Source organism: Coregonus lavaretus, assembly GCF_964263955.1.
Source record: "Coregonus lavaretus genome assembly, chromosome: 21".
Classification (NCBI taxonomy): Eukaryota; Metazoa; Chordata; class Actinopteri; order Salmoniformes; family Salmonidae; genus Coregonus; species Coregonus lavaretus.
The window spans coordinates 3,836,835-3,861,255 of record NC_140008.1 but is presented as its reverse complement, the minus strand read 5'-3'; the positions used below and the strand labels follow the sequence as shown (position 1 = coordinate 3,861,255).

The 24,421-nt window shown below is 42.5% G+C and overlaps 2 protein-coding genes across 5 annotated transcripts in view; one reads left to right on the top strand and one right to left on the bottom strand.

The window, feature by feature from the left end:
• LOC311148929 (epidermal growth factor receptor kinase substrate 8-like protein 2) overlaps window positions 1-6,673 on the top strand; it is a 115,634-nt gene extending 108,961 nt beyond the window's left edge. For all 4 annotated transcript variants that reach the window (XM_084185960.1, XM_084185959.1, XM_084185958.1 and 1 more), the window contains one exon: window positions 5,016-6,673. In XM_084185960.1, the coding sequence (XP_084042086.1) occupies window positions 5,016-5,090 (75 nt within the window). In that variant the 3' untranslated portion in view covers window positions 5,091-6,673. The remainder of the gene's footprint in view (window positions 1-5,015) is intronic.
• LOC311148930 (acyl-CoA Delta-6 desaturase-like) lies at window positions 5,091-24,212 on the bottom strand. Its single transcript, XM_084185962.1, has 14 exons — window positions 23,866-24,212; window positions 23,226-23,328; window positions 19,149-19,476; window positions 18,283-18,393; window positions 17,350-17,547; window positions 16,869-16,970; window positions 16,402-16,527; window positions 16,067-16,127; window positions 15,016-15,092; window positions 14,622-14,719; window positions 14,078-14,174; window positions 13,762-13,841; window positions 8,656-8,781; window positions 5,091-8,520 (listed from the first exon to the last, which is right to left on the bottom strand). Exons 3-14 carry the CDS (start codon window positions 19,392-19,394, stop codon window positions 8,469-8,471), a joined length of 1,374 nt encoding a protein of 457 aa, XP_084042088.1. The 5' UTR covers window positions 19,395-19,476; window positions 23,226-23,328; window positions 23,866-24,212; the 3' UTR covers window positions 5,091-8,468.
• Between the last annotated feature and the right edge of the window lie 209 nt (window positions 24,213-24,421).

The window sequence follows — 24,421 nt, the reverse complement described above, 5'->3', positions numbered from 1 at the left end:
AGGGCTTGAGACCCACATTTGGCTTTTTATGGTTGGTAAGTGGATGAACTATGGTTACATTGCGTACAGTAAATGTAACAGAAGTACACATACACTGAACAAAAATATATATGCAACATGTAAAGTGTAAACCACGCCAGCCCATGTTTCATCAGCTGAAATAAAACATCCCAGAAATGTAATACACTACTCAAAAAAATTAAGGGAACACTTAAACAACACAATGTAACTCTAAGTCAATCACACTTCTGTGAAATCAAACTGTCCACTTAGGAAGCAACACTGATTGACAATACATTTCACATGCTGTTGTGCAAATGGAATAGACAACAGGTGGAAATTATAGGCAATTAGCAAGACACCCCCAATAAAGGACTGGTTTTGCAGGTGGTGACCACAGACCACATTTCAGTTCCTATGCTTCCTGGCTGATGTTTTGGTCACTTTTGAATGCTGGCGGTGCTTTCACTCTAGTGGTAGCATGAGACGGAGTCTACAACCCACACAAGTGGCTCAGTTAGTGCAGCTCATCCAGGATGGCACATCAATGTGAGCTGTGGCAAGAAGGTTTTCTGTGTCTGTCAGCGTAGTGTCCAGAGCATGGAGGCGCTACCAGGAGACAGGCCAGTACATCAGGAGACGTGGAGGAGGCCGTAGGAGGGCAACAACCCAGCAGCAGGACTGCTACCTCCGCCTTTGTGCAAGGAGGAGCAGGAGGAGCACTGCCAGAGCCCTGCAAAATGACCTCCAGCAGGCCACAAATGTGCATGTGTCTGCTCAAACGGTCAGAAACAGACTCCATGAGGATGGTATGAGGGCCCGACGTCCACAGGTGGGGGTTGTGCTTACAGCCCAACACCGTGCAGGACATTTGGCATTTGCCAGAGAACACCAAGATTGGCAAATTCGCCACTGGCGCTCTATGCTCTTCACAGATGAAAGCAGGTTCACACTGAGCACGTGACAGACGTGACAGAGTCTGGAGACGCCGTGGAGAACGTTCTGCTGCCTGCAACATCCTCCAGCATGACGGGTTTGGCGGTGGGTCAGTCATGGTGTGGGGTGGCATTTCTTTGGGGGGCCGCACAGCCCTCCATGTGCTCGCCAGAGGTAGCCTGACTGCCATTAGGTACCGAGATGAGATCCTCAGACCCCTTGTGAGACCATATGCTGGTGCGGTTGGCCCTGGGTTCCTCCTAATGCAAGACAATGCTAGACCTCATGTGGCTGGAGTGTGTCAGCAGTTCCTGCAAGAGGAAGGCATTGATGCTATGGACTGGCCCGCCCGTTCCCCAGACCTGAATCCAATTGAGCACATCTGGGACATCATGTCTCGCTCCATCCACCAACGCCACGTTGCACCACAGACTGTCCAGGAGTTGGCGGATGCTTTAGTCCAGGTCTGGGAGGAGATCCCTCAGGAGACCATCCACCACCTCATCAGGAGCATGCCCAGGCGTTGTAGGGAGGTCATACAGGCACATGGAGGCCACACACACTACTGAGCCTCATTTTGACTTGTTTTAACGACATTACATCAAAGTTGGATCAGCCTGTAGTGTGGTTTTCCACTTTAATTTTGAGGGTGACTCCAAATCCAGACCTCCATGGGTTGATACATTTGATTTCCATTGATAATTTTTGTGTGATTTGTTGTCAGCACATTCAACTATGTAAAAAAAAAGTATTTAATAAGATTATTTCATTCATTCAGATCTAGGATGTGTTATTTTAGTGTTCCCTTAATTTTTTTGAGCAGTGTATATATGCACAACACGCTTATTTCTCTCCAATGTTGTGCACACATTTTTTTTACATTCCTGTTAGTGAGCATTTAAAAAAATATATATATATATTTTTTGTAATTTAGCAGACACTCTTATCCAGAGCGACTTACAGTTAGTGAGTGCATACATACATTCTTTTCATACTGGTCCCCCGTGAGAAACGAACCCACAACCCTGGCGTTGCAAATGCCATGCTCTACCAACTGAGCTAATCCATCCACACATCAAGAAGCTGATTAAACAGCATGATCATTACACAGGTGCACCTTGTGCTGGGGACAACAAAAGGCCACTTACTCTAAAATGTGCAGTTTTGTCTCACAACACAATGCCACAGATGTCTCAAGTTTTGAGGGAGAGTGCAATTGGCATGCTGACTGCAGGAATGTACATCCAGAGCTGTTGCCAGAGAATTGAGTGCGATCTGCGGCCTCACAACCGCAGATCACGTGAAACCACGCCAGCCCAGGACCTCCACATCAAGCTTCTTCACCTGCGGGATGGTCTGAGACCAGCCTACCTGGACAGCTGATGAAACTGTGGGTTTGCACAACCGAATAATTTCTGTACAAACTGTCAGAAACCGTCTCAGGGAAGCTCATCTGCGTGCTCATCATCCTCATCAGGGTCTTGACCTGACTGCAGTTCGGCGTCGTAACCGACTTCAGTGGGCAAATGCTCACCTTCGATGGCCACTGTCACGCTGGAGAAGTGTGCTTTTCACGGATTAATCCTGGTTTCAACTGTACCGGGCAGATGGCAGACAAGCGTTTATGGTGTCGTGTGGGTGAGCAGAGTTCCCCATGGTGTGGTTATGGTATGGGCAGGCATAAGCTACGCACAACGAACACAATTGCATTTTATGGATGGCAATTTGAATGGACAGAGATACCGTGACGAGATACTGAGGCCCATTGTTGTGCCATTCATCCGCCGCCATCACCTCATGTTTCAGCACGATGATGCACGGCCCCATGTCGCAAGGATCTGTACACAATTCCTGGAAGCTGAAATGTACCAATTCTTCCATGGCCTGCATACTCACCAGCCTGATCAACTCAATGCAAAGGAGATGTGTCGCGCTGCATGAGGCAAATGGTGGTCACACCAGATACTGACTGGTTTTCTGATCCACCCCCCTACCTTTTTTAAAAAGGTATCTGTGACCAACAGATGCATATCTGTATTCCCAGTCATGTGAAATCCATAGATTAGGGCCTAATGAATTTACAGTGAGGGAAAAAAGTATTTGATCCCCTGCTGATTTTGTACGTTTGCCCACTGACAAAGAAATGATCAGTCTATAATTTTAATTATATATTTTGCATCTTCAAAGTGGTAGGCATGTTGTGTAAATCAAATGATACAACCCCCCCCAAAAAAACATTTTTAATTCCAGGTTGTAAGGCAACAAAATAGGAAAAATGCCAAGGGGGTGAATACTTTCGCAAGCCACTGTACCTCCTACCCTTGCACATAGACTCGGTACTGGTACCCCATGTATATACAGTGAGGAAAAGTATTTGATCCCCTGCTGATTTTGTACGTTTGCCCACTGACAAAGAAATGATCAGTCTATAATTTTAATGGTAGGTTTATTTGAACAGTGAGAGACAGAATAACAACAAAAAAATCCAGAAAAACGCATGTCAAAAATGTTATAAATTGATTTGCATTTTAATGAGGGAAATAAGTATTTGACCCCCTCTCAATCAGAAAGATTTCTGGCTCCCAGGTGTCTTTTATACAGCTAACGAGCTGAGATTAGGAGCACTCTCTTAAAGGGAGTGCTCCTAATATCAGTTTGTTACCTGTACAAAAGACACCTGTCCACAGAAGCAATCAATCAATCAGATTCCAAACTCTCCACCATGGCCTAGACCAAAGAGCTCTCCAAGGATGTCAGGGACAAGATTGTAGACCTACACAAGGCTGGAATGGGCTACAAGACCATCGCCAAGCAGCTTGGTGAGAAGGGGACAACAGTTGGTGCGATTATTCGCAAATGGAAGAAACACAAAAGACCTGTCAATCTCCCTCGGCCTGAGGCTCCATGTAAGATCTCACCTCGTGGAGTTGCAATGATCATGAGAACGGTGAGGAATCAGCCCAGAACTACACAGGAGGATCTTGTCAATGATCTCAAGGCAGCTGGGACCATAGTCACCAAGAAAACAATTGGTAACACACTACGCCGTGAAGGACTGACATCCTGCAGTGCCCGCAAGGTCCCCCTGCTCAAGAAAGCACATATACACGGCCGTCTGAAGTTTTGAATGATTCAGAGGAGAACTGGGTGAAAGTGTTGTGGTCAGATGAGACCAAAATCAAGCTCTTTGGCATCAACTCAACTCGCCGTGTTTGGAGGAGGAGGAATGCTGTCTATGACTCCAAGAACACCATCCCCACCGTCAAACATGGAGGTGGAAACACTATGCTTTGGTGGTGTTTTTCTGCTAAGGGGACAGGACAACCTCACCGCATCAAAGGGACGATCTACGGCACCATGTACCGTCAAATCTTGGGTGAGAACCTCCTTCCCTCATCAGGGCATTGCAAATGGGTCGTGGATGGGTATTCCAGCATGACAATGACCCAAAACACACGGCCAAGGCAACAAAGGAGTGGCTCAAGAAGAAGTACATTAAGGTCCTGGAGTGGCCTAGCCAGTCTCCAGACCTTAATCCCATAGAAAATCTGTGGAGGGAGCTGAAGGTTCGAGTTGCCAAACGTCAGCCTCGAAACCTTAATGACTTGGAGAAGATCTGCAAAGAGTGGAACAAAATCCCTCCTGAGATGTGTGCAAACCTGGTGGCTAACTACAAGAAACATCTGACCTCTGTGATTGCCAACAAGGGGTTTTCCACCAAGTACTAAGTAATGTTTTTCAGAGGGGTCAAATACTTATTTCCCTCATTAAAATGCAAATCAATTTATATCATTTTTGACATGCGTTTTTATGGATTTTTTTGTTGTTATTTTGTCTCTCACTGTTCAAATAAACCTACCATTAAAATTATAGACTGATCATGTCTTTGTCAGTGGGCAAATGTACAAAATCAGCAGGGGATCAAATACTTTTTTCCCTCACTGTATTTAAATTGACTGATTTCCTTAAATGAACTGTAATTCAGTAAAATCGCAAAATGTTTTGCATGTTGCGTTTTATATTTTTATTCAGTGTATGTTGGGACGTGTGAAACTAAACCGTGTATTACTGTTTTCCAGAAGAGCAATGGGGATTCAGAGCTCCAGGAGATCATGAGACGACGACAAGAGAAGATCGATGCCGGCAAGGACTGATCTGGGCATGCTCACTGATTGTCAACCAATCACAGCCCAGCGTGGCTGGTCACCATAACAACCCTCTCCAGTACTAACCAACCATAAGCCTTCCCCTCCCAAAGCGCCTACCCTTTCACAAACCAACGGCTTTTTATCAGGCAATTGACATTTAATATTGGCATGTACTATAAATGTTGTTATATACATTTTTTAAATTGTATATTTATTTTTATTGTTTGTGTATGTTTACTTTTTCCTCTGGAAATGAACTGTTGCTTTGTCTGACACTAACCACGTTTCCATCCAACCATTTCATGCGGATGAATTACCTGAGTCACGACCTGGCTGATGGAAACATTAAATACTGGTACAATTTTATAAATGCCAACAGACAATTTGTTCATTCGACATGGTGGGATCTTTTTTGTGTCGGTAAAATTAATTATGCGAGAAATGGCGGTGGAAATGCCTTTATGCGGAAATGTTGATATAATAACCATATCGAAGTCAACATGTAGTCGATGGTATGTAGTGTGGTCCTCCCACTACAACTCGTGAAAGCATGCCGTTTATTAGGCTACAGATGAAATCGTTTACGATGAACTTCACAGGGTGTGGTGAAAGTGCACGGTGATGAGCTTGATGCTCCTTTCCAATAAATATCGAGGGTCTGATTCTGGTGACATGATGATAGATACTTGGCTGCCGTTTGACAAAAAAAATAATAATATCGCTTTTATCCATAATAATGTAATAATGTAGGTGTTCTACTCGCACTGTATATGCAAGCTGTTGACTAGAGCGCATTTGCCAAGACCAGAGTGAGCAGTTTTGTGACAAAACCATCGGTAGAGTTGAAAATGCGATGGAAACCCCATTTAACTTGTAGTTTTCATTCGGTACATGGGAATTTAACAGCTAAAGTAATTTTTATGTGGACTACGTTACCACGTACAGCCTTTTATCCGCAAAAATTCAGTTTGATGGAAACACATCTCTGGTGGGAAAATGCGCATATTGTTTTATGCAGATTTTAGAATATTTGCATGGAAATCTGTCGCAAATTGGATGAAAAACCTAACTACTGTCTAACTGAGGGACCAAATGAATTTGGAGCGAGAGAGGGAGATAGGGCGTGCGTATGTGTTTTACGGCTTGAACGTCTCCTTGTTCCATCTCCAGGGATTTCTTGAAGATATCTTTTTTTGTTGTTGTTGTAAAATCTAATCTATAAGGACCTCAATGTATATTGTCAAATTGGATGATGTTCACATAACCGATTATACTAACCTACAGTGTAGTACAATGTTATACTGTTTAATATATAGCGCTATATGTATGTTTTGAGCAGTCTGCAATCTATTATCATATCACGTCACACGGTCCATATCGCAGCCGTTTACTAAATCAACTAAATACACTTCTGTAATTCAGCTTACATATTCTCCATTACTAAATGCAGCACCTGTATCCTCTATTGCATCTCTGTGACGGTCTATATGAAGTACGCTTTACATTTACAATATTAATCCAATCATATTTCTGTTCTGTGCACATGTTTATTCCTCCAATAATAAACCGAAGATCGGAATTCAATCTGATCCCGTTTTTGTGGACAATGCTCTTTATAAAGTCACTGTTCCATGATTCACAGAGAACTGTACGGTAATCACACAAGAGTAATCCGAAGTAGTGGAGAGTAGATAACAGTTTTTTTATTTATTATTATTTAACCCAGTTACTTTTTTAAAGAATATGATTAATGTGGTTGTGCAAATACAGCTTTGGTGGTAACAAGAGTTGGGAGAGAACGTCTTAATAAAAAAAAACATAGTCGGTAGAGATCCTCGTCCATGTTAAATTTTGTTCTGTAGTACTGTTGTGGAAAACTCGATCCAAAGATTAGGCAGAGACTAATTTAAAATTGTACAATAGTGAATCTTTAATACATATGAGCATTGCAGTCAGGGGGCGGAGCTCCAAGAGTAAAATGGTCACATGTCCCTTATATAGTGGGAGGTGCTAATACAATCATATTGTTTTACACAACAGTTATTTTATACAAGCAACAAGTTCCGAAACACAATGGCCTTGTGTTAGGGTGCATACATACTAGGAGTCTATGAAAACGCATAATATCACAGTCCCAACAGAGAACAGAGCATAACCCCTTGAGAGAAATTTCCAACAGCCCACCCCCAATTCTGCCACCACAGTACTGTACGATTACTACAATGTTTGTTGTTGTAATACATCTTGAAGATGCAGCCAAATAATAATGTGAAAGTAGTTTATCATTCAGTATCAACCTGTTTCTTCTGTCTTGGAAAAAGGAGACATTTTTTTTAATAGTCTGATCTTACAGAAGAGAAATCCGTTAGCTTCTGCCTCCATAAACAGGTCCATGGACAGACTGAGCACTATGGGGGGGTAGATTACTGCCAAAATGTTGTAACTGCAGCAACCTATCTCCATAGAACTTCCCCTTTAGTATACAGATTTAAAACGAACAACCATATGTTACAGATCAGGCTCAGCAATAACACAGCCACAAAGTCTAGGATCGTTTTCAATAGGACAAAAAAAAACGTTTCGCAATTGACAACAGAAAATCGATGTTCCTATTGGCACTATTTCAGGTCATACCTCCTCGTTTAAAAACATTTTCTCCCAACTGAACACGACCCTGAACTCGGTGAAGGCAGCTCACATTCACAGCACAGTGAGTGTCCTGTCGTTGATTACATGATGGTCTTGTACTCCAAATAATACTAAAAGTTATTTCAAAATGACAATGAAAATTGTACAGACATGTTTGAAAATTCTGTTAACACTATACTGTGGTTAAAAAAAATACTGCACACCGCACAGTGATATCACCACCACACAGACAGGCCACTCAGATATAATACAGAATATTTGTATTAGGTTTGGACTAGATGGGATACAGCTTTTGTCAGAATTGTAGTATTAATAAGGATCCCCGATTAGCTGCTGCAGCAGGATACTCTTCCTGAGGTCCAAACAGGGTTAAAACCGTTACATCACAACAAAACACAACAACAGCCCTACATCATCAATAACACAATATAATACTACATATTAGATTAATATTGTATGTATGTGGTAGTATAATAGTACCTGTACATTAGAGTACTCTGTTTGGTAGGCAGAGTTAAGATGGCACGGGGAAGACATCACCAGACATCCAGTTTCACATGCAGACCTGTGATTTACTTTTTAAAAAGGTGATTTACGCTTGAGTCAACATCCACGCTGTTTGCAGCGATCATTATCGACACAAACGTCTGGGAGAAATGTCCTTTTCAATCTATCTCTGTTCGCAGGTCGTTAATGTGTGATGGGATTAAACCCCGTCCAGAGTCAGGAAGGGATTTATTTATGAAGATATGCATCCAGCCACAGATCGCCTGACTTCTTCAGTGACCTGGGGAGGAACAGAGGTGGATAACAAACCAGGTAAATCACAGAGGAGCCTGAGAGCAGCAGGTATCACCTTATGATGTACAATGTATTCCCAGAGGAAAGCACTTAAAAGTATTCATTAAAACACTTGTTTTACCTGACAACATCAGTGAGGCCTTGCTGCATGGTCTTGACCTGATAGGGAACTCCATGTTTCTCACACAAAGCACGCACCAGAGGAGCCACCAGGTGGTAGTTATGACGGGGCATGGTAGGAAACAGACTGGGAGGGAGAGGGGGGGGAGGGGTGAGGGGGACAGACAGAGAGAGAGAGAGAGAGAGAGAGAGAGAGAGAGAGGGGTGAGGGGGACAGACAGAGAGAGAGAGAGAGAGAGAGAGAGAGAGAGAGAGAGAGGGGTGAGGGGGACAGACAGAGAGAGAGAGAGAGAGAGAGAGAGAGAGAGAGACAGAGACAGAGAGAGAGAGAGAGAGAGAGAGAGAGAGAGAGAGAGAGAAGGGGAGGAGGAAGGAGAGAGACAGAGAGCAGACGCTATCAGAGTTTCTTAGAGAAACCTCAGTTTCTGAGTAGGATTGTATCGATATTGTATCTAAACACTATTACGAGGTACAGTAATTAGTACAAACATATATAGCAGGTATATTTGTATTTGTATCTCCCAATTCAACGGCTCAGACACGAGACGTATGTGGTAGACAATCACGGACTACAAAAGGAAAATCAGCCACGTCGCCGACATCGACGTCTCGCTTCCGGACAAGCTAAACACCGCCCCGATAGATCCACAGACGATACAATCGCCATCACACTGCACAATCCCATCTGGACAAGAGGAATACCTATGTAAGAATGCTGTTCATTGACTATAGCTCAGCATTCAACACCATAGTGCCCTCCAAGCTCATCATTAAGCTCGAGGCCCTGGGTCTGAACCCCGCACTGACTTCCTGACGGGCCGCCCTCAGGTGGTGAAGGTAGGAAACAACACCTCCACGTCGCTGATCCTCAACACTGGGGCCCCACAACAGCGCCTCTTCAACCTCAGGAGGCTGAAGAAATTTGGCTTGGCACCTAAAACCCTCACAAACCTTTACAGATGCACAATTGAGAGCATCCTGTCGGGCTGTATCACCGCCTGGTACGGCGACTGCACCGCCCGCAACCGCAGGGCTCTACAGAGTGTGGTGAGGTCTACCGAACGCATTACCGGGGGCAAAATACCCGCCTTCCAGGACACCTACAGCACCCGATGTCACCGGAAGGCCAAAAAGATCATCAAGGACATCTTCCACCCGAGCCACTGCCTGTTCACCTCGCTATCATCCAGAAGGTGAGGTCAGTACAGGTGCATCAAAGCTGGGACCGAGAGACTGAAAACAGCTTCTATCTCAAGACCATCAGACTGTTGAATAGCCATCACTAGCACATTAGAGGCTGCTGCCTATATACAGATTAGAAATCACTGGCCATTTTAATAAATGGAACACTAGTCACTTTAATAATGTTTACATATCTTACATTACTCATCTCATATGTATATACTGTATTCTATACTATTCTACTGTATCTTAGTCTATGCAGCTCTGACATTGCTCGTCCATATATTCTTCATTCCATTCCTTACTTAGATGTGTGTATTGTGTATTTGTTGTGAAATTGTTAGATATTACTTGTTAGATATTACTGCACTGTCGGAGCTAGAAGCACAAGCATTTCGCTACACCCGCAATAATATCTGCTAAACATTTGTATGTGACAATTAAAAATTGATTTGATTTATTATGGATCCCCATTAGCCAAGGGAGCAGCTACTCTTCCTGGGGTCCAGCAAAATTAAGGCAGTTATACATTTTAAGAACATTACAATACTTTCATAACAGATTTCACAACATATTAAGTGTGTGCCCTCAGGCCCCTACTCAACTACCACATATCTATAACACAAAATCCAAGTGTGTATGTTTTCATATGTTTGCGTTGCTTCACAGTCCCCGCTGTTCCATAAGTTATATTTTTATCTGTTTTTTTAATCAACTTTTACTGCTGGCATGAGTTACTTGATGTGGAATAGAGTTCCATGTAGTCATGGCTCTATGTAGTACTGTGCGCCTCCCATAGTCTGTTCTGGACTTGGGGACTGTGAAGAGACCTCTGGTGGCATGTCTTGTGGGGTATGCATGGGTGTCCGAGCTGTGTGCCAGTAGTTCAAAGACAGCTTGGTGCATTCAACATGTCAATCCCTCTCACAAATACAAGTAGTGATGAAGTCAATCTCTCCTCCACTTTGAGCCAGGAGAGATTGACATGCATATTATTAAATGTTAGCTCTCTGTGTACATCCAAGGGCCAGCCATTTATTTGAGGTTTAGGGTTTAGTGAATGATTTGTCCCAAATACAATGCTTTTAGTTTGAGATATTTAGGACTAACTTATTCCTTGCCACCCATTCTGAAACTAACTGCAGCTCTTTGTTAAGTGTTGCTGTCATTTCAGTCGCTGTGGTAGCTGACGTGTATAGTGTTGAGTAATCTGCATACATAGACACACAGGCTTTACTCAAAGCCAGTGGCATGTTGTTAGTAAATATATAAAAAAGTAAGGGGCCTAGACAGCTGCCCTGGGAAATTCCTGATTCTACCTGGATTATGTTTGAGAGGCTTCCATTAAAGAACACCCTCTGTGTTCTGTTAGACAGGTAACTCTTTATCCACAATATAGCAGGAGGTGTAAAGCCATAACACATAGGTTTTTCCAGCAACAGACTATGATCGATAATGTCAAAAGCCGCACTGAAGTCTAACAAAACAGCCCCCACAATCTTTTTATCATCAATTTCTCTCTGCAGTCATTTGTGTAAGTGCTGTGCTTGTTGAATGTCCTTCCCTACCAGCGTGCTGAAAGTCTGTTGTTGATTTGTTTACAGTAAAATAGCATTGTATCTGGTCAAACACCATTTTTTCCAAAGGTTTACTAAGGGTTGGTAACAGGCTGATTGGTCGGCTATTTGAGCCAGTAAAGGGGGCTTTACTATTCTTGGGTAGCGGAATGACTTTTGCTTCCCTCCAGGCCTGACGGCACACACTTTCTAGTAGGCTTAAATTGAAGACATGGTAAATAGGAGTGGCAATATCGTCAGACATTATCCTCAGTCATTTTCCATCCAAGTTGTCAGACCCCAGTGGCTTGTCATTGTTGATAGACAATAATACTGGTTTCACCTCTTCCACACTTACTTTACTGAATTCAAAATTACAATGCTTGTCTTTCATAATTTGAATTTTATAAAACAAGTTATTTTTTTCATTTCACCAATTTAGACTATTTTGTGTATGTCCATTACATGAAATCCAAATAAAAATCCATTAAAATTACAGGTTGTAATGCAACAAAATAGGAAAAACGCCAAGGGGGATGAATACTTTTGCAAGGCACTGTACTTTACAGAATTCAAAATTACAACACTTCTCTTTCATAATTTGGTCAGATATACTTGGATGTGTAGTGTCAGCGTTTGTTGCTGGCCTAAATTTGCTAATCTTGCCAATGAAAAAATAATTCAAGTAGTTGGCAATATCAGTGGGTTTTGTGATGAATGAGCCATCTGATTCAATGAATGATGGAGCAGAGTTTGCCTTTTTGCCCAGAATTTCATTTAAAGGTCCCCCAAGCTTTTTATTGTCATTCTTTGTCATTTATCTTTGTTTCATGGTATGGTTTCTTCTTTTTATTCAGTTTAGTCACATGATTCTCAATTTGCAGAGCGTTTGCCAATCGGTTGTACAGCCAGACCTATTTGCCATCTCTTTTGCCTCATCCCTCTCAACCATATCATTTTTAATTTCCTCATCGACCCACTGGGATTTAACCGTTTTTACAGTCATTTTCTTAATGGGTGCATGCTTATGAGTAACTGGGATAAGCAATTTCATAAATGTGTCAAGTGCAGCGTCTGGTTGCTCCTCATTACACACCACGGACCAACAAATATTCTTTACATCATCAACATAGGAATCACTACAAAACTTATTGTATGACCTCTTATACACTATATTAGGTCCAGCCTTTGGAACTTTGGTTTTCCTAGATATGGCTACTATATTGTGATCCCTACATCCGATGGATTTGGATACTGCTTTCAAACACATTTCTGCAGCATTAGTAAAGATGTGATCAATACATGTGGATGATTTCATTTCTGTGCTGTTTGTATATACCTGGGTAGGTTGACTGATAACCTGAACCAGGTTGCAGGCACTAGTTACAGTTTGAAGCGTTCTCTTGAGTGGGTAGCCTGATGAAAGCCAGTCAATATATAAATCACCCAGAAAGTATACCTCTATTGATATCACATACATTATCAAGCATTTCACACATGTTATCCAGATCCTGACTGTTAGCACTTGGTGGTCTATAGCAGCTTCCCACCAGAATGGGCTTTAGGTGAGGCAGATGAACCTGTAGTCATATTACTTCAACAGTATTTAACATGAGATCCTCTCTAAGCTTTACAGGAATGTGGTTCTGAATATAGACCGCAACACTTCCCCCGTTGGCATTTCTGTCTTTTCTGTAAATGTTATAACCTTGTTTTGCTACCACTGTATCATCAAAGGTACAGTATTATCTAAATGAGTTTCAGAGATTGTCAGAATATGAATGTCATCTGTTACTAGCAAATTATTGATTTCATGAACCTTGTTTAAGCTACATATGTTAACGTGGGCTATTTTTAACACTTTTCTGGGATGCTTGATTATTTGTCTTGCTTTACTGGGAAGCTTAGCAGAGGTAGACATACTCAGGTAATTTTTATTAGTGCAGGGTGAGCTGCACACAGTGGACTTCCTACTAGGGCACACCACCTCAGTGCTAACAGTATAACTCTGGTTCATATGCATATGATTACTGCATACAATAGCTGCAGGATCAGCAGAGGCATTCAGGGCAGTAAGAGGAACATAAATTAGGTTACTTACATTGTGTCTTCCAACGATCCTACTAGAACGTACATTTGCTGAAGCATTATGACAACTCAGCGACACAATGGTAGGGATTTAATGAGCTGGTCATAGATAAGTCATTGTCTTAACGCAGCCTTATAATGCTGTGAAAGGAGAAATTAATCTGAATACTCCCTAAACTATAACCTTCTTTAGAATCTGAATGACTTTATAAATGACCATATAAATACAGCATATGCTGTTGACACAGACAACAGTAAGGTGTGATATTTGTTTCACTTACTGGTGTTCAATCTGAAAGTTGAGGTGTCCGCTGAACCAGTCGTTGAAGGGTGACTGTTCAATGTTGCAAGTAGCACTCAACTGAGACAGGAGAAATAAACACGTTATAGCACCCTCTACTGGCGAACTACGGATAGCACAGCCCCAGAAAACACACCAGGACCTGTATTCACAAAGCGTCAAGAGTAGAAGTGCTGATCTAGGACCAGTTTAGCCTTTTAAGATAATGATGAATAGGATTGTAAGGACAGGGGGGACCTATTCCTAGACCAGCACTCCTTCTCCAAGACGCTTTGTGAATATTAATGACACGTTACCTGCATGGTGAGCCAGTCCTGGTGTCTCTCGTGATCCATCTCCATAGGAAGATGATTCATCTGGGTCACCCAAACAAACCAGTGGCTTTCCAAAAACCTATATACAGTACAATATTCAGCCACAATATTATGTTCAATTCTTACATCAAGCACATCATTGTGTTGTTTTCTATACTGTACATCAGGGCTCTCCAACCCTGTCCCTGGAGAGCTACCATCCTGTAGGTTTTACCTCCAACCCTGTTCCTGGAGAGCTACCATCCTGTAGGTTTTACCTCCAACCCTGTTCCTGGAGAGCTACCATCCTGTAGGTTTTCGCTCCAACCCTAATCTAGCTCACCTGATTATAATAATTAGCTGGTTGATAAGATGAATCAGGTTAGTTACAACTGGTGTTGGAGTGAAAACCTATAGGAGGGTAGCTCTCCAGGAAACAGGGTTGGAGAGCCCTCCTGTAGATAGTTTGAATACAATGAGTGAGTGAGTGAGCGAACCAGCGAATGAATGAACAAATCTTTCAGCTCCCTCTCAGTTCATACTTTACCTGACGAAGCTAATCATTGCGACTGAGCCAAAGAGACCAAAGAAGGGGTAGTAACAGCAGAAGAAGCGGAGGTAGAAAGTCATCGACCACGCCAGATCCTTCACAGGAGACAAAGATTGGTATTATGGACAGACATTATCACATCTGGGATCCTACCAAAGCGACAATTATCACTGTGATTATGAAGTTAGTCATCTCTGACGGTACAGTCAGTGTGTTGTTGGTGGTGCAATATTATGCTTGCTAGCTTTAGTGAGCAATGAACAAGCATTTAGTGCCCCCAGGTGTTAGCATAATCATATCATTACAGGTGTGTCTCTCTCTCGTGGAAGCTTTATGTTCCACATAGGAATGAAGAGGATTAAGTATACGTTTAGTTGGTATGAAATCTCACCACCCAGTCCCGTCGTAAAAACATGGCCCGCAATATCTGGATGTGGAAATACACTGGAATAAGTAGTGGAGGTCCAACTGAGAGACAGAAGGAAAATACTACATAGGTATTACATACATACATACATACATAGGGGGAAAAAAAGTATTTAGTCAGCCACCAATTGTGCAAGTTCTCCCACTTAAAAAGATGAGAGAGGCCTGTAATTTTCATAATTAGGTACACGTCAACTATGACAGACAAAATGAGAAAATGTTTTCCAGAGAATCACATTGTAGGATTTAAAGGCTTTGTTACTTTGGTCCCAGCTCTCTGCAGGTCATTCACTAGGTCCCCCCGTGTGGTTCTGGGATTTTTGCTCACCGTTCTTGTGATCATTTTGACCCCATGGGGTGAGATCTTGCGTGGAGCCCCAGATCGAGGGAGATTATCAGTGGTCTTGTATGTCTTCCATTTCCTAATAATTGCTCCCACAGTTGATTTCTTCAAACCAAGCTGCTTACCTATTGCAGATGCAGTCTTCCCAGCCTGGTGCAGGTCTACAATTTTGTTTCTGGTGTCCTTTGACAGCTCTTTGGTCTTGGCCATAGTGGAGTTTGGAGTGTGACTGTTTGAGGTTGTGGACAGGTGTCTTTTATACTGATAACAAGTTCAAACAGGTGCCATTAATACAGGTAACGAGTGGAGGACAGAGGAGCCTCTTAAAGAAGAAGTTACAGGTCTGTGAGAGCCAGAAATCTTGCTTGTTTGTAGGTGACCAAATACTTATTTTCCACCATAATTTGCAAATAAATTCATTAAAAATCCTACAATGTGATTTTCTGGATATTTCTTTCTCAATTTGTCTGTCATAGTTGACGTGTACCTATGATGAAAATTACAGGCCTCTCTCATCTTTTTAAGTGGGAGAACTTGCACAATTGGTGGCTGACTAAATACTTTTTTCCCCCCACTGTACATCAGCTGTCTATCTATTGCTTTTATGTGTTCAATGGAAGTTGATGTGATGCTATAATTGATGTGATGCTATACAGAAATTCATGAAACTTACTGAGGAAGAAGTACTTGTGTTGGTGATGGTAAGGCATGTACTTCAACTTCTTTATACCATACTGCAATAGACAGAGACAAGGAGTCAGATGGATCTTACACAGAAGCACTAATACCGTTTCAACACTACAGAGCCAAACCGTTACATGGTTTTTGTTACATGGTTATTTCATGAATATTACATTAATTTAATTAACTATTACATTCATATTATTACATGAATTCTTACATTATTATTCAAATATGACATGGAGTCAGATGGGTCATAAAGCACTAAGGTTGCGGGTTCAGTTCCCGCAGGGATCACATTCACAGATCCATTATAGTGATAACTACCTCTACAGGCTGTTTGTTTCCCAGGACGAAGACATGCAGTGAGTTGATATCAGGATCTTTACTAAACACGTTGGGTTTAGCGTGGTGCTGGAAGTGACGATGGTTCCACCAGTTAGCAGAGGCACCCTGGAAACACACAGCTACTGTTACGTATCACTGGTAAACACAATTACACTTACTGTAACTTCCAACTGTTGGGACACTACACGAAATAAGGCTAATGGATAGCAGTGAACTTGGAAATGTAACACTGCTCTTGTGAATGTAGGAAAGTGAAAGGGCCAGTTTCCTGAACACAGACCTAGTATTGGAGTAAAATGTACTTTCAAAAGAGATTATCCATTGAGAATGGTTTTCAGTCCAGGACTAGGTTTTAGCTGTGTCCGGTAAACTGGCCTAAAGAGTAGCAGAAGATCAGCCTAAATAAACAGTATTGACAAATGTCCAACCATTGTCCAGTAGCTTACCTTTAGATGTCCAATGACAAACTTTTGCAGTATGTGATTCCAACTGGATTTCTTGAAGACTGACAGGTGGCCGAAGTCATGCTGCAGCCAGCCAGCCTGGGACTGAGAGGAAAAAAGAAATGCAGATTGTGAATGGTGTCTGAAAGGTGGTTCGGTAACCCTATGCCTAACCTTTACCCTAACCCCACCAACCCTATCCTTAATCCTAACCTTAACCTTTCCCCTAACCCTAACCCTAACCCTATGCCTAAACTAAACCTTTACCCTAACCCCACCAACCCTATCCTTTCCCCTAACCTTAATCCTAACCTTAACCTTTCCCCTAACCCTAACCTAAACCTTTACCCTAACCCCACCAACCCTAACCTTAACCCTAACCCTAATCCCCTAACCTTAACCCTAACCTTAGATCCCTATACCTAACCTTAGAATCTGCCTGTCAAATATCTCCTTCTGCTTCCTAATAATACTGTAATGGTACCTGAGACGTGGCCAGCATGAGGGAACAGAGCAGTGTGAGGCTCCAGCTGGTCCCCCAGACCCAGAGCAGGCCCAAAGCCAGGGCCTCTAGTAGCAGGATGTGGCCCAGGTAGAGGCTGAAGAACAGGGGGCGGGCACGGAGGAGTCCCTCCCTCTCCACACGATCACGCAAGGCCTGGAAGTCCTGCACCAGTGCTGCCTGTATGGCGTAGAGGTGATCAATAATAAATAAAGATGTATGAAGTAAGGGGTCTTTCTCAATTAAACTGTTATTGATTCGAGGAGGCGAGGTGACAGGATGCGAGGAATTGCAGAAAGACAAACTGTGATAAAGCCAAGATGAACCAGGAGGAAGGTGGATGATGGTAGAGAGATGAGAATTGAGGGAGTGGAGGAGAGGAGGAGGACAGTGTAATTTGAGAAGAGAAACCTGAAGAAGAAGAAGAAGAAGAAGAAGAAGGAAATAGGAGTAACAGAAAGCTGAAGAGTACCAGGATAAGAGGTAAGACTCCTGAATAGGTAAACAGACAGCGGGCAGCGGGGCATCTGGGCACATAGACAGGCTGGTATAATGTGCCCTAGTTATAGTAGATGACTGAAGATGCCACACTACATCTGTAGGAGGTAAACCTTGTCTTGAAATATCTCCATACACATCACACCTGCTCTTACCACAGTCGTAGAAAGTAACATTCTGCACAGCATTCTGTCTGAGTAGCATGGAATTCCCTATTAGCAAGAGAAAGATTGGCCTCACATTGGTCCCCGGGTCCCTTCCTAAACCTACAGTATGTTAGAGTGGGCGTGGTGCTATGTCAGATGGAGAGATGCTTTAGGCTTCACATTCTATGTTTCATTATGTAGCCTACAGCGATGTATGTTATGGGCGTGGTGCTGTAGAGGGAGATGGAGAGAGAAAGATAGGCATCCTCACATTTTTCCCCTGGTCTTGGCTGGGCTCTGTGGGTGCCAGCGCACCAATCAGCAACGGCTTCAGAAACTTCCGGACAAAATTAGGATCGGGATGGAAGGCGGAAAATGCTTCCTAGAAATCAGAGATATAGATGAATCTGTGTTGTTTAAGAGAAATACATACAAATGTCCTTTATACACCGAATGCACAAAACATTAAGAACTCTTTCCATGACTGACCAGGTGAATCCAGGTTAAAGAAGGATGTTTAAGCCTTGAGACAATTGAAACATGGATTGTGTGTGTGTGCCTTTCAGAGGTTGAATGAGCAAGACAAAAGATTTAAGTGCCTTTGAACGGGGTATGGTAGTAGGTGCCAGGCGCACCGGTTTGAGTGAGTCAAGAAATGCAACACTGCTGGGTTTTTCACACTCAACAGGTTTCCATGTGTATCAGGAATGGTCCACCATCCAAAGGACATCCAGACAACTTAGCACAACTGTGGGAAGCATTGGAGTCAACTTGGGCCAGCATCCCTGTGGAACGCCTACGACACCTTGTAGAGTCCATGCCTCGACAAATTGAGGGTGTTCTGAGGGCAAAAGGGGGTGCAACTTAATATTAGGAAGGTGTTCCAAATGTTTTGTACACTCAGTGTCTGTCTCCAAGTAAAAAATATATATATTTTAATTCACTGTGAGATTAGTTGAGAGGTTATCATGATATAAGGATCCAGCAATGTACAATCCACTAACATCTTGTGTAATATGTCATACAGTGACAGACTACTAAACATTTCTAAACCCACAACATTATAACATTTGCAACAGTCTTATTGGAATAGCTTGAGAACATTTCACCAACAACTTCCATAGTTAGGCTACTGACCGTGGCATCTTCTCCAGCAAAGTGACTGATGACCCTGATGCCCCCCGGGTGTCTCTTCACCCACTGGGTAACGTTATAGACCTTCCTGTCGATGACCAACCACTGGTCGCCTCTGTGGGAGTGCCTCTGGACCTCTTCCCAGGTGTAGACTGCACTGCCACCTCGCCCTCCTCCCCCTCCACCGAGCCCACCCCTGTCACCCTTGGCCGGCTCGCCTGACTCAGTCTGCTGGCCTCCGCCCCCCATCCTCGGTTCTCTCTGCTCCACTCACACCGTCGCTGTGTCGGCTGCGCTCTGTTGAGTCCGTCCAACTGAAGCACACTGAGGACTAGTCAAATGCAAGGTACAGGGAGGGAGTCAGGGAATGGAATCAGATCATGCTGTCTGAGCCAAGCCACACCTATGTGGTGAAATGGTGTGATTCTTCTGCAGTTTGATGTTTATTGGGATGTCTTGTCCTGGAGGCAGAACTGAGTGATTTCCTCTAGATGGGCCAGCTGCAAAGTCAAAATTGGCTATATTGTAAAAATTCATGAAAACAAACAGTCTTAATTTGTGACCCGTTTCAGGAAGCTAGGCATACAGTGGGGAGAACAAGTATTTGATACACTGCCGATTTTGCAGGTTTTCCTACTTACAAAGCATGTAGAGGTCTGTAATTTTTATCATAGGTACACTTCAATTGTGAGAGACGGAATCTAAAACAAAAATCCAGAAAATCACATTGTATGATTTTTAAGGAATTCATTTGCATTTTATTGCATGACATAAGTATTTAATCACCTACCAACCAGTAAGAATTCCGGCTCTCACAGACCTGTTAGATTTTCTTTAAGAAGCCCTCCTGTTCTCCACTCATTACCTGTATTAACTGCACCTGTTTGAACTCGTTACCTGTATAAAAGACACCTGTCCACACACTCAATCAAACAGACTCCAACCTCTCCACAATGGCCAAGACCAGAGAGCTTTGTAAGGACATCAGGGATAAAATTGTAGACCTGCACAAGGCTGGGATGGGCTACAGGACAATAGGCAAGCAGCTTGGTGAGAAGGCAACAACTGTTGGCGCAATTATTAGAAAATGGAAGAAGTTCAAGATGACGGTCAATCACCTGGGGCTCCATGCAAGATCTCACCTCGTGGGGCATCAATGATCATGAGGAAGGTGAGGGATCAGCCCAGAACTACACAGCAGGACCTGGTCAATGACCTGAAGAGAGCTGGGACCACAGTCTCAAAGAAAACCATTAGTAACACACTACGCCGTCATGGATTAAAATCCTGCAGCGCACGCAAGGTCCCCCTGCTCAAGCCAGCGCATGTCCAGGCCCGTCTGAAGTTTGCCAATGACCATCTGGATGATCCAGAGGAGGAATGGGAGAAGGTCATGTGGTCTGATGAGACAAAAATATAGTTTTTTGGTCTAAACTCCACTCGCCATGTTTGGAGGAAGAAGAAGGATGAGTACAACCCCAAGAACACCATCCCAACTGTGAAGCATGGAGGTGGAAACATCATTCTTTGGGGATGCTTTTCTGCAAAGGGGACAGAACGACTGCACCGTATTGAGGGGAGGATGGATGGGGCCATGTATCGCGAGATCTTGGCCAACAACCTCCTTCCCTCAGTAAGAGCATTGAAGGTGGGTCGTGGCTGGGTCTTCCAGCATGACAATGACCCGAAACACACAGCCAGGGCAACTAAGGAGTGGCTCCGTAAGAAGCATCTCAAGGTCCTGGAGTGGCCTAGCCAGTCTCCAGACCTGAACCCAATAGAAAATCTTTGGAGGGAGCTGAAAGTCTGTATTGCCCAGCGACAGCCTCGAAACCTGAAGGATCTGGAGAAGGTCTGTAAGGAGGAGTGGGCCAAAATCCCTGCTGCAGTGTGTGCAAACCTGGTCAAGACCTACAGGAAACGTATGATCTCTGTAATTGCAAACAAAGGTTTCTGTACCAAATATTAAGTTCTGCTTTTCTGATGTATCAAATACTTATGTCATGCAATAAAATGCAAATTAATTACTTAAAAATCATACAATGTGATTTTCTGGATTTTTGTTTTAGATTCCGTCTCTCACAATTGAAGTGTATCTATGATAAAAATGACAGACCTCTACATGCTTTGTAAGTAGGAAAACCTGCAAAATCTGCAGTGTTTCAAATACTTGTTCTCCACTGTCTGTCGCACGTCACTACTTCACAGGAGAGCCATTTGAACGTCTTTTTATATTTGTATCAAAATGCGTTTTCTGGCAGAAATGCCTTCTCAACATTTGAACTTACATGTGCCTTAATAACAAACTTGTATTCCATCTGTAAATACGAATAAAATGGTTAAATTATGAGCCTAGTTGGTTTAGCCACGGAAAAAGACAGGAATGTTCCCGCTAGCCATGATTGGTGGAGATAATGGGGATGGGCTTGTCGTGCTGGGAGATGAGTTTGGATTGGTCTGCCATGTAGCACGCTTCTGTCTATAACGTGAGCTGCTCAGTATGTGTTGACAGTCCTTTCTACTGCAGCGTTTTTGAAAGATATAATGTTAGCCATCGAGAACTACAAAAGTTGTTTTACTTTTCTCAACAACATTGATGCCCTGAATTTAGCAGGCGCTATCGACAGATCAGTTGGAAAAAGTTGTAACGGGCTACTTTCTGCACACGCCACAGTCAGTGTGAACTGGAGTGGCTTGACACAACACTGGCCAAACAAGATGTAGCTACAAACAAAACTGAGTTAAATGGTTCCAGTCTGCCATGAAGCGTTCATCCATGTATACAGGTAAGAGTCTAGCTACATTTTCAGATATTATACGTTTTTTATTTTATCAAAACCTTGTTTTCATTGCAAGTTAAAGCATACTGTTAGCTAGCTAGTGAACGTTAGCTTGCTGGCTTGCTAGCTAACGTTAGGTGTATGATCTGTGTAGTAATATTATTCTTGTTATAGCCAAATGTTAGCTAGCAAGCTAACATTGAACCTAGTTGGTTAGCTTTAGCTACCTGCTGATTCATACTACAGCTATGACAATGATTGTATTGGTAGTAGTATGAGTTGGGATTATGCCGGTTCATTGTTTAGATAGCTAGCTAGCTACATGTCTAAACAAGACTCCACTTTGCCAGATGATTACATGACCCATGAAGTTAGCCAGGTGTGTCTGGGGGTGATTACGGCCATCTATTATATTTCATGAACATGTGTACATGTCTAGAGAATAGTGACCCATCCACTTAGCTAGATGTGGCTGGGGGGGGGGGGGGGGGTGGTTATAGCATTTCTTTCACATGACCCATCAATTTAGACAAGTGTGAATGGGTAAGCGTCATCTAATAATTATACAATATTTATATCTGGACACTTTCTGTTTTTGATATTGTTCCTATGCAAGTGACCATTTCACTGTACCGTTTACACCTTCTGTATACTGTGCATGTGACAAATAAACTTAGATTTTACTTGACATAGTGTGTGTTTACCAAAGACGGTAATGTAAAGAACAACATGACCTGCACCAAAGTCAGATTAGGATATAGGCTAAGGACTAGATACAGTGTATTTTTACCTGGAGTTTTACCACTTTTAGTCTTGAAATCTTTGGTTGTTTACAACACTACTCACTCTGTTTAGCACATGGCCTCACATGTGAATCCATAAAGAGATGGGTGGGGCTAAGGCTTAAGAGGGTGTGAACGATGCTGAATGGGTGCTGACAAAGAAGAGCTCTCCAGTAGGTGCACCAAAACATTCAAGGGCCATTTTCTCAAAAGTGGGGTTACAAGTTTATCAACTTTCAAAGCAAAATGATTTTCCCATTGTTCCTCAACTGCAATGTATGATATACAATTTTCTTGCTGAGTCTCTACTTTTATCCAATGTAAAAAATAAAATAAAATACATTTCAAATGTTGCTACATAGGACAGAATCCAGGTGGTGGGTCATACTTAAGGTTAAGGTTAGCAGTGTGGTTAAGGTTAGGTTTAAAATCAGATGTTATTACTTTGTGGCTGTGCCAGCTAGTGACCACTTTGCAGAGCTGCCTCCAGAACAAGATACATGACGAAAAACGCTAACCTGCGATTCTTCTGCCAGAGGGAAGGGAGATGTTTTCCAGACAGCGTTGTACAACAAAATATGTTGCTCAATTGATTTGCTGAAAATATCGAATGACGAATACCTGTAGAGGCGCAGGAATGTTAGCCAGTCTATGGCCTATAATGCTGTGGAGTTTCTATTCTAAGAACATCGAAGCCATTAAATATGTTGCTCAAATGCTCAAAATATCTAATAACGAATACCTGTAGCATTCTGTATGGAGTTCCTATTCTAATCTGTTGAGCATCGATGCAATTTAGCACGATGTTTATTTGTAACACTATATTATAATGGAGACAAAGAGCATTGAAATGTTCTCATCAATAAATAATAAAGAAAACGGAGATGCGCCATTGTTTGGCCATGGACTCCTCTTCCATTCCGCATATGTTTGCCGAGTTTTATATGACACACAGTACAAACCTTTACGACCGTTTCATTTTGATGTCTTTATAATGACAGACATTATAACATCGAATAGTCCATTGGCGTGTCAGCCCTTACAGAAATTCCCAGGCTACATGACATTACATTCAATTAGGCTATATTGTTATCAACAATATAACGCAATTACACAATGATGACGTGATTACTGAATGAATAGAATAGCTGCACTTACCAACATTTCCAGATGTGCAATCCTCTCTATCTTTCTCGCTCCTCTTATTCATAAAAATACATTCACTTCTTTCTGATCACCCATTTTATCATGTATCCAATCAAATCATCAGTAGGCTACTAATATGGAGAACACCAAAATATTCAAAATTCAACTATTGAATTTACACATCGTACAATGAAAACGTGGTGCAAGTAATGAGCTGTGTCGAGTTAAAAAATAACATAAACACACCTGGAATGTCAAAATCGCAATGCATGTATTAAGCAATGCCAATGACTATGAAAGCGCATATCCCATTCGAGCTATGGGGCTTCTTTTCAGCGTTAGTGTTTCCATGTTGTGTCCTCTTCTTTTCCAGAGATGAGCGTTTCATTACGTCACACAGGTAGGAGGAGCGGTGTCTCTTTTCTGTCTAGAATAAGCTCCGCCCCTACACCTTAACCCACTAATTCGACACGTTTGACTTTTGTCAAAGTAACCAATGAGGGAACAGTATCTGGCTTTGTCCCAAGACCGTAATTTCCTGTTCAACCCAAAATATTTGGCACCATTA

Coding starts and splice junctions, on each gene's coding strand:
- LOC311148930 (XM_084185962.1), bottom strand. CDS start 19,394: ATGGGGGGCGGAGGCCAGCAGACTGAGTCAGGCGAGCCGGCCAAGGGT. Junction 18,394..19,148: donor TTGCTGGAGAAGATGCCACG/GTCAGTAGCCTA, acceptor TCTGATTTCTAG/GAAGCATTTTCCGCCTTCCA. Junction 17,548..18,282: donor GCCAAGACCAGGGGAAAAAT/GTGAGGATGCCT, acceptor TACGCCATACAG/GCAGCACTGGTGCAGGACTT.